Consider the following 15,591-nt stretch of genomic DNA (forward strand, 5'->3'; position numbering starts at 1 on the left):
ACTTGGCTTTGTTGAACTTCATGAGGTTCTCTGGACCCACTGCTCAGCCTGTCTAGGTCTTTCTGGATGGCATCCTGTCCCTCGGGTATATCCAGCTGCACACACAGCTTGGTGTCATCTGCAGACTTGCTGAGGATGTCCTGCTGTCACAACCCATCACAGCACCGCTGTGTTCTCTTCCCATCCTCACTGGCAATCTGGGGTGAGCTGCTCAATCTTTTTCTTTTTTTTTTTCTTTTGCATCAGTTCACCCACATCTGAACAGAAATGACATTATCATGAAAACTATTTACATGAGAGGTTTAATTATGCCTGGAGATGGTTAAATCTTAATAAATTTTCTAGTCTCTTTTACTGGATGTATAGTTGCACTGGGGATAGGAAGCCTGTAAACCATGGCAGTTATGGGAGAAGTAGTGCATGTGAAGTATGACAGTAATTCACTCTTGGGAATGTTACAAGCCTGCGGATACGCCATTTGTAGCTATCCATTGCATGCACATAGATAATAATCTTACATTAGGCCCAATTACATGGTGTTATGGACACACAACACACGGATTACATACACAGCCAATGAGCACACTGTGATAAAGCCGTGGTGTAATTGAAGGAGACAGAAGGAAACGTTAGACTTGTTAGCTACCAGTGCTGCACTGCCTGACGCGGCTGCTCCCACCCAGCCTGCCTGCCTTGCTTGTCTGCTCCAGGCTCACAGCCCACATCTCACAGGCTCACTTTCACAATATGGGTTTATCTCACAGAGAGGTAGCTCAGCACCTTATTCTTTCTGCAGCGCGTTGTTGTTTGCTTAGCACAAAGCCCACAGATACACCAAAGAGCATGCTGCCAAATGAGGGCTGTTGTTTGCAGGATTCCTGCTATCAAATGATGTGTCTTAGAAACCTGTAAAGAATCTCTGTCTCCTAAGGGTAGAAACATGGAAAACAAAAAACACAATAAACAATCTGGCTCCTTTTCAGATCTTTTTCCTTTTACCTATCACATTACTTGGCGCTGTACAGCACAGTGCTAGATTTGATTGTATGCATATTGGTTTGAGTAACTTCAGATTTTCTTTCTCAGCTGGGTATGAGTGTCTGTGGGCCTGATGATTTCTTTTTGGCTGAGAATTTTGCAAATGCTGCAAACTGTGACCCAACAGAATCCTGGTGTATATAAAAAACCTGAATGGCCACCACAGCAACCTTTGGTAACTGTGGGAGATGTTCATTAAGGTGTGGACAAAAGTGTTAATCAGAAATTTAATCTACCATATAATTTCTCAATTTGATTAGCTGTTTGTGCTAATCAGCCGCCCAAATGGAATGTGAGAGCAAATCAGTCTCTGTTGCAGTCAAAAATCACAGGATGTCTTCAATTCTGCCCTAATATGACAGGTTTTCCAAATCTCTTTAATTTGAATTCAGTTCAGACTGTAAACAGGAAGCAATTAGGTGTTGTACCAGTGCTCATTACAAATATGTCTTGGATTCAGGGAAACTGGTATTTGTATAACAATTTTTACCTTTTGTCAATAACAAAATAGGACAACGTAACTCTTTGGGGCTGAGATGCATCAGGTATTGTCACTGTCATCAGTGTAATGAAACCAACGTGACTGGAGAATGTTAATGTGCATTCTACTTATTGAAGTACTAATTGAAGCAATGAAATAGTTAACATTTCAAATAATTCTGTTATGTTATTTAACATTTTTCTGACATCATTGCCAGAAGATGCTTCTTCAGTACTTAACTGGAACAGAGCGGGAGATGTACTGTAATGAAAGTACTATTATTCTAGATGAATAAGTCAGCAATCATTCTGATATTCATTATATGCTCTTAATTATATCACTAATTTAATTTCAAGTAAGAGAAACAAAATCTCTTCATACTCTGTAATTTAAAGAACTGAGCATGTGTAACTGTTGGTCTGACAGACGGGGATTTCTCTCTGAATTCCTCCAAGGGATGCTTACAGTTCCTGAGGTTTTTAAATAGGATATTTGTATAATTAGTGGGATTCAAAATGTAAATCCTTTCTTTTTTTTTTTTTTTTTTTTTTCTCTCCCCAAACTGTCTTCCATAAAAGCTGTGTCATTTTTTCTAGCATTAGGAGTGCAGTTCTTTCTCTCATTTAGACCTGAACACCTGTATTCCTATACAAGAGTGTGGAGAAAGGAGTAAAAACTATTCACAGAACCATAGAATCCCTAGAGTTGGAAGGGACCTTTAAAGGTCATCTAGTCCAACTCCCTGCAATGAACAGGGACAATGTACCAATATTATCTGAAAACAAACAAAAGCAGCAATCCACACACCAGAGACATTTCTGTGGGTTGGCGATTTTGATTTAATTACACTTAGTGTAGAATTAATGATTTTGTCAGTGAACTACAGTAGTGCATGTGAGTTTGGAGCAAGGCAAACAACAGAACTGCAGCTGTATGCTGTTAAATTTGAAGAAGGAATTTGTGAAACAGGTAATTGCTATCAAGTCATGGTGGGTGTGCAAACTGAACATTCTTTCCTTTACAAAAACCAGATTAGTCAGGGCTATAAATCAGCTTTGTTCTTCAGACAGAAGAACGCTGAACCGTGCGTGCTTATGCCCAGTTTGGGCTACTGGCAGAAAAGTGAGTTAGGGAAGGAGTTCCTCTGGGGTTGTAAATTGAAATCAGTGGGACTGTGACAGTACGTATCACTGGAGGATGTACCACCTCAAAGGCTGCTGATCCCAAGTTATGTGTCTTCCAAGTAGTCCTTGGAGGACCCTTAGGACTGCTGCAGTTTGCTTCTGCTTAGCTGGCAGGATTTGACAAGGATCACGGCTCAAGGTGGGATGTTTGCTGGCATAAATAATATTTTATGTAACCTCAGTTTCCTGATTCAGCATTTTGGATGCAAATAGTTTACAGGGAGAGGACTTCTGACTAACAGGACAGTGCAAGGGACAAGAGTATCTGGGCTGTGGAAGAGGAGGAAGGCACGAGGCTGGGGAGAACCCAGCAGCACAAGTTTAGAAGGGAGTTTAGATGGAAGTCGTTCAATTGTGGGGTGGTGGACACACTGGAACAGGTTGCCCAAGGAGGCTGTGGATGCCCCATCCCTGGTGGCATTCAAGGCCAGGCTGGATGTGGCTCTGGGCAGCCTGGTCTGGTGGTTGGTGACCCTGCCCATGGCAGGGGGGTTGAAACTGGATGTTCTTTGAGGTACTTTTCGGTCTATGCCGTTCCATGATTCTGTAATTCCATGATTTCCCAGACCACACTGGAGGACTTGAGAGATTCTGGCAGTTTTCTGTTTTCCATAACTTCCTGATATTTGTGCATCTTTTCTGATAGAATTTAATCTTAGTCGGGTAGAAATGAGAGTGGGGCCTTGAAGCTGCTAGCAAATGAATGAAGTGGAATTTATTTTTCCTTTCACATTAAAGCTGCTGCACTAGCGTGTGCTTTCCCATCAGGAGTCATGCCATTAAAATCGTTAACTGGGAAGGCTTCATGTGCATGACAGAAAGCTTTACAAAATGCCTCTGGAGCACTCCTCTCCCTGGTATGTCCCTGTTCAGAAGCCAAACTGTTCTTCTCCCCATGCTGGGGCATTGCCTGCTGTGCAACCAGCAGTGTGTTAGATTACTTCAGCTGCAGCTCAGCTGTAGTGCCTGCAGTTCATTGTCAATTAGTGCCCTTTGCAGCGTTTGGCCTTTTTGTCCTGAAATAATTGCTGTTATTGTAGGTGCTTTATTGCCTTCATTATATTTAACATTTAAATATCAATGAAATAATATATTAGTAAGTCATTTGTGCAATAGTTAACTGTTAGATTTATCCTTGAAATTTTTGTTTAAGGAGTATATAAATTTAGCACAGACACAGGATTCTTAGAAGGAGGGTTATGCATTCATTGATGAATTATGGGATCCCTTTGCATGTTGGGGGCAAAGACTAAGCCTCCTTCATCTAACATTTTGCAAGCAGAAATGCTGTATGGATTAAAGTTGTGCTTTGTCTATTAAACAGAAATATTTTAAGAAATTTAAAAATATTTCTGAATCATCAAACTGTAGTAAAGGCGCTGACCTTTCCACATGAAATGAAGAATTGTGCTGGGAGACAGGGATATGTTCTGTGCCCTTGGCAGAGGGGAGCTCCCTGCCACATTGTGTTCTGCCTGAATCCAGCCTGTATCCTGAAATCACTGCAAAGTCTTTGAATTCCCATGGCTTCCACTGAATCCTGTAGTGCCATGTGTGACCTACTGGAACATCAGCTATGTGTATGTCACTTAATTTTTGTAAGCCGACTTTACACACTGCTGTTATTTATTGGTGTGTAGTTCATTTTTACATATCAGGCAGCTGAGGCAGGGGGTGAATTACATGTTTATTTTTGTGGAAAATACTGGTTCAATTAGAAATTCCATTTGTGAGAGCCATTTGAGCTTTCAAACATGGATGTGGTACAAATCACAAATAAATGTATTGAGGGTTGGATGTGCTGTATACACGAACGTAACCTTGTTCACGTGTGGAAGTTCTGCTGTACATGCTTGGTTTGGCTGACTGTCCACAAGAAGTGTTCATCCCGCATCATCAGCCAAACAAAGTAATCAAGTAATGGCAAAGGTAGTGTGATATAATCTAATTTAACTTTAATCTGCTAATGTTATGGACGACGGCTTTGCCAAGGGATTTCAGGGCAGAACTGTGAAATGTTTTTAACTTGGCACACGGCCGAGAAGGCTAGCTGAGTTCTGAAAACCTTTTCAAGAGCTTTTGATTAAATGTCCCGTGTAAATGCATATTGTCAAAACAACAGAATAGTTCATGGAACAGTAAGTAGCGTGGTGCTTCAGCAGATACTTCCCCCACCTCACTCACGGACACACACCAAAGCACTGCCTACAGCCCCAGTGCTGCTGCAGAGCGCTGGGCCTTCCTGTGGAGCAGGGCCTGCTGCATGCCGCCATACTGTGGGGACGCTGCAGCAGCGCCAGGGGACGAGGCCTGCTGACATGTCTCATGGCAAACGGGCTCCGTGTTTGCACATTTGAAGCCCTGAGCATGGTAATTATGCCTTGTTAGAGCGCTTTCCATTTCCTGTGCCATCTTGATCAACTTTATAGCTTCCAATTTGCTGGAGAGTCATTGATATAATTAGGAGCTATGTAAATGGGAGCAGCACATACAGCTGATGATAATGTAGTCAGTTCATTTTTCATAAGAAGCATTAAGGGGGTCCCTACCAGCAGCTTGAGATCATTTTCTCTTCAAGCTCTTTCTCTTTAAGCTCTGCTTTGATAGAGGAGCAGAAATCCTTAAATGGCTGGGTTGTGGCCTGCTTTATTACAGTCCTTCCTGCTTTCCACATGTTTTTTTCATAAGGAAACTAAAGAGATCGTACCCATCTGCCCGTGTGTTTTTGGGAAGTCCATTTGAGCTGTCTGGCTGGGTGAGCCGGCTGCGTTAACAAGCTGTGTGAGGCAGCAGCTCTCATTTTGAGTAAGAGCACTTCAAGTCCAAAGCTTTCATTTTGAGGCACACAAATTTGATGTGTTTCCAGTCAGCCAGCCCCAACAGCTTAAAAAGTCTGCGTCTGTTTTCGTAGTAGGTAGAAACTTGTTTCCTGTACTCCCTGGTGCGTGGATGTAGTAAATAGTAACCCTCATCCATTTTTATACAGTTATTTGCTCTAAAAATATCTATCTTGACATGTCAAAAATTGTCTGAGGCACTGGTCAGCACAGCTTACTGCTGGTGCCAAGCAGATTTGTTGTATGAGTTGAAGCAGCTTGTTTCTGTGAATAGTGTTAGTGCAGAGATGTAAATAATTGATTGACCTATGGTGCAAATTTATTTTGTTTTCTTTTTTTCCCAACAGTACTCTCAACAACAACAACATCACCCGCATTCCTGTTACCAGTTTCAATCACATGCCAAAGATCAGGACTCTGTGAGTAATATCTATCTTTGAATGTAATAATAATGGGCTAAGCCAGCACTTGGAATATTTGTCATCATGTGAGGGCCAGAGCCAGGCCTCAACCTGCAGCGTGGCCCTGCTCAAACAGGCGGGCAGGGATCAGAAAATCAATTTTTCTACAGCTGATCATCATTCCATTGGAAAGGCTCTGATTGGATTAACTGGAAGAAAATAGAAAGGCTCTAAAATAAGACTGTGTGCATCTCTGGAATTTAGCCATAGCATTTTCTTCAAATAAATTATTCCTTTAGGTAATAGACAGCTTCAGGATAAATCATGCTTACAGAAAGTCACTTTGTTTTGACCTCCAAAATATTGAGCCAAACAAGATGCATTTGCTCTTAAATGTAAAGAAAAGGTAATAATAACCAGACTGATTTTTTTCCTTGCAGCTGAGAAAGAAAATGGGACAGGGGTGCCACATATGTGTATGTAAAGTCATCTCAGGAAAATTAGCTGAGTTGAAGGAAATGCCTCTGACTCGTGTCACTCTGTGAATGATAGCCTCTCATTTACATTTACTTTGTTAAATGGTGACATTCACAGAAATTAATGTAAGTAATTAAATGAGAACTAATTTTATTTTTTTTTAGAAGAGAATGGATAAAGCAGATAAAGGTAGGGTTGAGGGTCCTGTGCTTTTGACTTTTCTCCTTCAACCACAATGGTGCAAGAATGCTTGGCTTCTTCAGATCAATCAGTCTTGTCTGTTACCAGAGCTCATGTGATCTGCCATTTTCCTTTTAGTTTAATTTCGGAGATGGCTTTGTATATAGCTCCCTGGAGGCTTACACTGACTAATCCTTCTGTGCTGTAATTAAGGGAAGAAGAAAAAAAAATAGAGGGGAAAAAAGAAAAAAAAAAAAAAAAGGAAGGAAGTCATAAATAGGATTTATAAAGGGAAGCTTTTATATTGAATTCTGAGAGCCACATTTTATATAACATGAATGCTGACCCACTCTAAAAGGATTTGCTGGAAATTTAATTTAGGGTCTGTGGCTAAAAGGGCACCTTTACAAACTTGCATTTGTATTCATTCACCTTATGTTCTGTGAAGGTAGTTTCATCAATATCGAGTGGCATGTTTTGGTCTCCGAAGACTGCCAAGTAACGTGCAGTTTCCTTTCCAGGAATACAGTGTAGGAATTAAAAAACCTGCATAGGCAGGTGGAAATACAACAAAATGTTTTAATTTTCTGTATTTCCTTCCATCTGTCTCAACAGAGTCAGAGAAAAATCATCAAAATAGCAATTAATGTAATACAAGCAAAGGAGTTGAATAATACTTCCTAATTTCTTCAGCTTCTTCCTATTTAAAATCTCTTTCTGTTTCTGAATCATCACTTCTCAGAAATAATATTTTATTAATTATAATCATTGATAAAGCAAGTTTACATAGCTATATAATACCTTCTGAATATCTCCTGTTCAGATTTTAGGCTAATGCTGCTTAGATTTAACCAAGTTGTATTCAGATGTATAGGAACTGAGCAGGCATAAAACTCACCAGCTTTTGTTCACCTATGAAAAGCATTTATATGAATATTTCTGGGGGGTGGGGAAGTGAAAACTGTAGCATTTTCTCCAGTTTCCTGGGCTTTATTTCACTTAGTAACTTGTTTCTCCCACATTAATATACAGCCCCAAGGAAGGAACAGTCTTCCTGAAATGAAATACCTATCTGAAGCACAACAGCTGAGCAACATCCACTGTTTAATCTCTTGGTTGTGGATGCAAACTGAAGTCAAATGGATCATTACAGCTCTGCACTTTCCTTAAATGCTCATCTACTTTTCTGCCTTCTCAGAAAGTTTCACATTTAGACATATTTTAGAAGATCTTAAAGGGAATCCCTAGTCTGGATGTCCCTCAAGCATGGACAAGCCCTCTCTAGCTAAGGCCCAGAATGGTGCGGGAGGTGTTTTCCCTCTATATCTCTTTTACACATTAAGAGATCCATTAGCAGGACGTATTGGGCTGCCTGTGCCACAGCTGCCTTTGCTGTGGTGGTTTTGTGGATAAACAGAGCAGGAAAAATAAAGAGCATGTTCAACTTGAATGTGACCTCTCAGGAAAAAAAGAAATAATAATAATAATAAAAAAACAAAACAAAACAAAAAAAAAACTAGTAAGATTTGAAACATTTGAAGAATTCTTAAAGAGAATCGAATCTCCTGTGCCAACCTTTTTCATTGTCTTGTCTTTTCTTCTGCTAAGTTTCATTGATCTGTTAACCTTGATTGGAAGTGACAGGAATTAGTTTTTATTGATTTGCTTTCCTTTGCTTGAAACAGCTTTATTTATATTAAAGCATGTCCCTCATACTTATTTGCTTAATGGTAAGTATCCCATTATCTCTGCACTTTGAGTGACTGCTGAGATTGGGAATTGTGTAGTTTATTTGTTTTTTCATTATTTTTACTTAAGGGTAAACTGGAATTGTCCTGAATCACTTCACTGCTTTTCATATTTGCAGGGTATCAGACTACTTGTGGCAATTAATTATTAATTATGCAGTTAATTAATTGTATTTTTATTTTTTAATTATCAAAAAGCATATTCTGGTAGGCTGCCCTGTTAAGCTGAGCTCCTCTCAAAAGCAGGCTGTGGAAAAGTTGAATGAACAAAACGGTGGAGCTCTGCTGAGGTTCTCACCAGAGTTGCTGGTGAGGGGGTGACAGTTCACACCACTAACACTGAGAAACCCCAAAACGAATTATACACACTTAATGACAGGAAAAACAAACCAAACCTTGATAAGTCACTGAACTGGGACAATGCCCCTTTTGTGAAAAGCAAGTGTAATATTCCCTCCTGCCTACCATGCCCAGGATGCAGGGAATGGACCAGACTCCAGCTTCTGAAGGAGTGTTCATTTACATCATCATTGCTGACTGCCATGGTGGGAAGGGATAACACTCTGAGCATGTAAATACAGTGCTGTCTTTAGCAGTTAGAGCAGCATCGCCATACCTAGGGTAGTTTCTAACTAAATGTTATTTGCTTTCCTTTCTTTGTAAATGTATTTATTTGCTTTCAACTGACACAAAATGTTCCAGACAGATTAATAACAGTAAATTTTACTAGAAACCTATCTTACTGCAGTGTTAATTAAATAGCTTGGTAATCTCTAAAAAAACCAATGTCTTGTAGCCATCCTTCTAAAACAATTACACTCTCCCAGGAGGTGCTTTCCATCTCCATGGAGCAAACTCAGTCCTGGGTCTGCACCCTGCAGCTGTGGCTGCCCACCCCAGCATAGAGACTGGGGCCTGTGGGCCGACCCACACCAGAGCTGGCAGCAGGAAGAGCTCACTGACAGACAGCCACCTTCCCTGCTGGATGGACAAGACTAAATCCAGCAAACACCAATTGGGGTTGTCTTTTTTGTGTGTAATGCCTGTAATATCAGTGAATAATGCTTTGTCTAACCATTTCTGACAGCATTTTCAGTATGTTTTATCATTTCAGCTTTGCTACAGCATTGCAAATATATGAGCCATTACAAAAATAATTAACATCTTGGGTTTTGTTTTGACCTAAAATTTGGTAGCTATTAAAAGTACCAAATTCACTCTCTGAATGCATCATAATGTGGCAGACATATTTTTTCCCAATCTGATCATGCATCAGGAAGTGTGTAGTGCCAGGCATGAGGCGTGTGGAAGGGAGCACTGCTGAGGGTCCTTCTTCATCACAAGCCCTGTCTGCAATCTAAATACTTGTCTTAAATTGCCACAGTAAAAAGAGCATTGGTGAATTCATACAGGCAACACGGGAGCATGTAAGGTATCAATTGCCTCTGCAGATCTTTGGTTTATTTTAGTTTAATTACTATTTTTCATTTATTTAGAAAGGAGAGAGGAGGGAAGAATTACCTATCATCTGTTTTTTCAGCCTGGTCCTCTTGTTTGTGGGAGGCGTCCTTTAAATTCACTCAGTTCCATCTCATTCATGCAGTTAATTCTAAAATGAAGTCATAGGCAAAATGATTACTTGGAGGCCTCTTAAGTTCACTATCTCCTTTTCTCCAGAATGGTCATGATTACACAATTATGAGAAACAGATTGAATTTTTATGTAGATCTTTCTGTGTATGTTATGGCAGAGTAGACAGCTGAGACCTGGCTGAGCTGGAGCCAGTAACCTTCACTGATCCCTGTTACACTGCAGATAGGATGCAGGCAGCCTTGTACTTGTGTGCTGTGCTTTGTGCCTTCTGTTAAGACACCGCTGGTAACTCTGGGGTGCTTCCTTGTGTTGTAGGCGGCTGCATTCCAACTTCCTGCACTGCGACTGTCACCTGGCCTGGCTGTCTGACTGGCTGCGGCAGCGACGCACCATCGGGCAGTTCACCTTCTGCCTGGCACCCGTCAGCCTGCGGGGCTTCCTTGTGGCTGAGGTGCAGAAAAAGGACTTTGTCTGCTCTGGTAATGATACCAATTTGTTTCTCTATCAGCTGACGGGTTTTTATTGATACTAACATAAAAACAGGGAATGGAAAATTATCGTGTTGTATTTGAATGCCACTTTGTAGCACTGCTGTTTTATTTTTATCATAGATAAACTGTGTAATAATAGATCAAGTTGTTGTTTTTCTTGTCTTTATGTGAATTATTGGATGCCAGTTAATAACTCAGTTCTCAAGTTATTATTTTTTCCTTTAGTATTGGCAATGATATCAACAAAAGAGCTCAGCTAAGTGGAGATAATTTGGCATTTCTCAGGGGAAGAGCTGTACAGCTGACTGGAATATAAAGGAAAGGAAATAGAAAATGCTAAGCTGAATCTGTTGATAAATGATTGGATTGTGGAATGGCAGGGGCAAATTTTATCCCAGGGTCTGAAGGAGGGTTCTCCAGGAGCCAAAGCATTTCACAGTCTACAAGTTTCCTAATGTATAAATGAAGCTGATGGCCAACTTGCAAAATTTTTTGTCTGTATATTAGTCCCATTCATCAAGCTCCCAGATCTGAACTTGGCTTTTGTGTTAAAAATGCATCATATTCAAGGGAAAAAATGTAAAAAAATTGAAAAAAGAAATCTCTAGGTTCGACTGAAAAGGTCTGGCAGAGGAAAGACATAAGAGCATATATGCTGTGAAAAGGAAGGGAAGATATCAGACACAACTTTGGAGATAGTCTGGCAGACAGAATGGTAAAATTTGCAGGCCTACAGCCTGTGTGTTAGGCTGTGGTGTTCCAAACTGCACAGAAGCATACACCCCTTGTATGTTATCCAGACCTACTGGTGGTGACAGCAGTCAGGCTAGCCAAACACACTGTGGGCTTAAGAGATAAGCCAAACACATGGAAGCAGTATGAAACAGGGAAGGAAGAGGTATGGTGACAGTCACTTCTTTCATTAGAAATTACAGTTGGGAATACTGACCTGAATCAGACAGGAAGCAAGCATGGAGGTGTAGCAGGTCAGCAGTCAGCAGCTGTATTAGTGCCAAACCTATGTGTGTCTGAAGAAGATAGGCCCCTCCTAATGCATATTTTAAATTAAAGGCCTGTTGATTAGCCAAACAAAAGAAATTAAAGCAGCATAGCATTTAGTAAGCTTTGGCATAATAAGCCAAAGACCCCTTAACTCATCTTAGATGTTTGAGTTGAAGACAGAGTTTTGTTTGTAGGGAAGTTGCATTGTACTTAAATGTACCGTACCCAACACTGCAGCAAAACACCTACCAATCTATTATGATCTGCTCTGTCTTACCTACTGGTTAGGTATGTTTGTAAACACAACGTTTTTCTAAAGAAAGTAAATATAAGAACTGCCTAACAGGTGTGTCAAGGATTCATTCTACTATTTTGTGCTTGTTTTGCTTATTGGCCTGTCACCATCTATGAGTCTACTCCCTGAAGCATCTCTCGATGCACAGGTTGAATCTTTTCTATGTAAGTTCATTTACATGCAACAAAGAAAGAAATGGTTCTACTTTGAGAAGAGATGGTTGATCCCAAGCTTGACAATATCCTAGCTGGTAAATTAATTTCCAGCCCTGGAGGTTGCAGGAAGTGTTATGGGCACGTGGAAAACGAAGTTGTGCACCAGTGATTTTTGTGGCATGATTTTTAAGGAGGATGAGCTTCTTTTGTGGAGTTGCAGATATCTGAAGATGCCCAGAATACCTGAAAAGCAAACAAACAAACAAAAAATACATCAAAAGCTTAGCAAAAAGAAAAATTGAGAGATCTGACAATCTTGGCAGAGGAAGGATAAAAATAAGGGGATAATTGATTGAGCTATTAGCAGAATCTCATTTTACCAAAGATGTAACTAGAGCATGTCTGTCTTATGAAATGAAGTTTCAGATGGGGCATGAGTTCAGTTATTTGGATTTATGATTTAGTGATCTGAAAGAAAAAGAAAATTGGTTTAAATCCGGTTAGGAGATAATCATTGCTGAATGTGAAATCTAACAGGGCAGAACTCATCAAAATGGAGTTTTCTGTGCAGCCTGTGACTTCCAAAAGAGAAAAAGATTATTTAACAGCAGCATGTTGGACCCAGAATGTAAAAGTGAACTCTCAAAATTGCCCTGCTTTTTCTTAAAGCATTAATAAATAAAAATTAAAGGAAAGTAGCTTCCGCTGAGACAGTTCATAAACTGTATCCCTTAGCCTTCATCTGGGAAACCACGCATACTGAAAAAGCAGTACATTGGAAGAGCTTGTTTTAGTGGAGGATTTAGCAGAGAACTCAGCTTGGTATCTGCTGCTTCCACAGAAAACCTACATGGATAGTCAGTTTAAAGAGATTATAAATCTTCCGTGCTCCTTATTACAGGTCTTATTCCTGATTTTACAGCTTAATTTGTTCCTGTTTTAGTATGATGTCACACTAGGACAGGAGGTGAATGGTGAACTGAACTTGTCCCTCTGCAAAGGAATTTTATGCAGTTTAAGTTTATATGAATCACTGTAACTACCCTCTAGCTGGCAGTGAAAGCTTCTTTGCATCATATTTGCCAAGTACTGAAATACAGTATACTGAACTACTTTGTTTTAATACACGCTCAGCATTTCAAGTACTTGTATTTTTATGGCAGTGGGAATACATTACAGAAGAAGGAAAATCTCAACTCTTTCTCCACTATAAAATAGGCTGTATCAGAGTATTCCGGTTCAAAGCTTGTACTGCTGCATATTTCAAAGCAGAAAGAGAATGAAGTAATGTTGGGAAGTCAGAAAAATAACCATGTTCAACAATTTCTGGTTGTTCTTTGAATCCTGTGCAAAAATACTTTTTTTTTTTTTTAATCCTCTTATGACAAACACTGCTACTGAAACAAATTTTGAATGCTTCATAGCAAGGAATAATGTAAACTGGAAGGAAAGAGGTGAAACCCTGATGGAGATGTGCTGTAACTGGAACCCAAATTTCTTGTTTCCTTCTGGAGACAGTGCTGTCTGTCCTGTACAGTCAGGTTTATTAGCACTGTGTACAAGGTCTCTCAACATAACACTGCTGAAAGCAGAGATATGTGCCAATATACCTGTGTAAACTGAAGCAGTGTTTTTTTGTTTTATTTTTTCCAAAAAAAAAAAAAACTGTTCAGCTTAAGCATGTAAATTATAGAATTATTACTTCAAATAGCCCTTGCAGGCAAATGGTGAGTAGTAGAAAAGCTATTGCAGATCTCACTTGTTCATGCCCATGAGCATTTGGCTGAGAACTGTAGGTTAATGTGTAGGATTAAATAATATGCAGTTGTCTGGAGAAAGGTTTGCAAATATCTCTAATTGGATTTGTGTTTCTGAGGAGACAGGGGAAGGGTCACTAACAGAACCGAGCAGGGTTGAGGCTGGCTGGCCTCTCAGCACTGGGGAGAGCACCGCGTACTTCTAGTAGTCCCTTTGCCCACCAGAGCCTTCTGGCTGTCTCATCAGCAAGCTGTCTCCTCCAGAACCACCCTGATAGAGCAGCCTGCCTGGATCTGGGCCTTAAAGCTATCTCTTCCCAAAGAAATCTTCAAGCTTGCTCTTGCCCCATGCAGCTGCTTTGATTAAAAGAACTCTGGGAAGTGTGTGGTGCTGCAGCTTCCTAAAACAAGCCAAAATGTTGTGGAAGGGGCTAACCTGGCTCAGGAGTCTGAGTGCCTCAGCTGATGAGCTGCAAATAGGAGGATCTGTATCTCTACTTTCTCTCTCCATTGTGACCTTGCAATTCATTTCCATGTTGCTGTGACAGGAGAAAGGGGAGCAAAGATTTTATGATGTCTGAAATACTACCTGCGTTATGATGCCTGGGAACTGTTTATATTCCCTTAAATAGCAGAGAAGCATCTCACTGTGTGCTGCCCTATCCTCAGTAAACCTCAGAGCCTTCCAGATCTTGCTTGGATCAAACCATCTTTCTTCGCCATGTTCAGATGTTTCATGGCCCCTTTCTGGTCTTTTTCTCTCTGTTTGTTTGTCTTTCTTTGCTCCTTCTCTCCCAAGCTCCCTTTGGATAATGTTTTTATTTCATTTTGCTCTCTCGTGAGTTGTTATTGCTCCTTGATTTTTCTTCTACCTGCTTTTCTTGATGCAGAAATTAATCTACATCTTGATCAGTTATGTCAGGTCATGGAGTGTTTTCTCACTCACATTAGCACATCTGTAAAACTTTGCAAACTAAAGTAGAGGGTTCACAAAGTCACACCATCGGTAGCACCTTATTTCTTAATTCTGCATTAAATCAGTTAAACTTCACTAAGGGTTGCATCAGTCTGAAGCTGAGGCAAGGGAGTAATAAAGAGCCAAGCATACAATGATTTCTGGCTAAATAAACTGATACTGAATTTAAGAAAATACTGGATAGATCCAAATCTTGGTTGGAGATCTAGTTTCTGTATTAAACAATGAAACTGCAGCTGAGATACAAAATAATCTAAATATGTTAGTTCCTGCTGCTTAATGCAGACAGGAAGCTGGAAGGAGGAAGCAGATTTATTTGTTTAGGTGAGGTCAAATGGTCTTAAAATATAGCTGTTACTCAGTGGCCCAGACCACAAAACTCAGTGGATTGTCTTTCTCCGTTTTACTCTTCATAACTTTATAGCGTATTGTTGAGGAGAAAACCAACAATGAGTAACTAATAAAATATCACTTCTCAAGCTTAGTGTCTTAATGAGAACATTCAGAAGATGCCAAAGGAAAAGTGTGTGGAGAGGGGGAACTCCTCCCCATCTGTTCCTATTTAAAAAGCTGCACAATGATATATCTGCATAATTAGCAGCGGGTCTGCTTCTTTCAACATGGGATGTAGAGGTACTGCCAGCATGGAATACGGTGCTCCCTGGAAACTAAAAAGCAGGGAGGAATATTTCCTAATGATGCAAGCTGTGCCAGTGCAGGGCAGCAGTTACTGGTCTTGTGGGAACAGGGTGATTTCTGTCCATGCAGCATACCCCAGATCTAGCAGAGTAGGACTGCTAATGGCCCTTAGGCTTAGTGGTTGAAGGAAGATGAGGGTAGGAAGAGGAGGACTTTTTCTCTGTGTGTTTGGATTGTCATCATTTGCCTTGCGGCCATCCTCATTGTACAGCTGTGTTAATGCTTTTAGATAGAAGTGAGCTGAGGCATTTTTTCTGGATTTGACCTCTTTTCCAAA

The 15,591-nt window shown here is 40.3% G+C and overlaps 1 protein-coding gene across 7 annotated transcripts in view; it reads left to right on the forward strand.

Annotated features, from left to right (window-relative positions):
- Window positions 1-15,591, forward strand: part of SLIT3 (slit guidance ligand 3) — a 427,176-nt gene that overhangs the window by 253,298 nt on the left and 158,287 nt on the right. For all 7 annotated transcript variants that reach the window (XM_085518791.1, XM_085518790.1, XM_085518786.1 and 4 more), the window contains 2 exons: window positions 5,888-5,959; window positions 10,255-10,418. In XM_085518791.1, the coding sequence (XP_085374917.1) occupies window positions 5,888-5,959; window positions 10,255-10,418 (236 nt within the window). The remainder of the gene's footprint in view (window positions 1-5,887; window positions 5,960-10,254; window positions 10,419-15,591) is intronic.

This window comes from Coturnix japonica, chromosome 18, assembly GCF_054131305.1.
Source record: "Coturnix japonica strain WE chromosome 18, WE-NBRP24, whole genome shotgun sequence".
Classification (NCBI taxonomy): domain Eukaryota; kingdom Metazoa; phylum Chordata; class Aves; order Galliformes; family Phasianidae; genus Coturnix; species Coturnix japonica.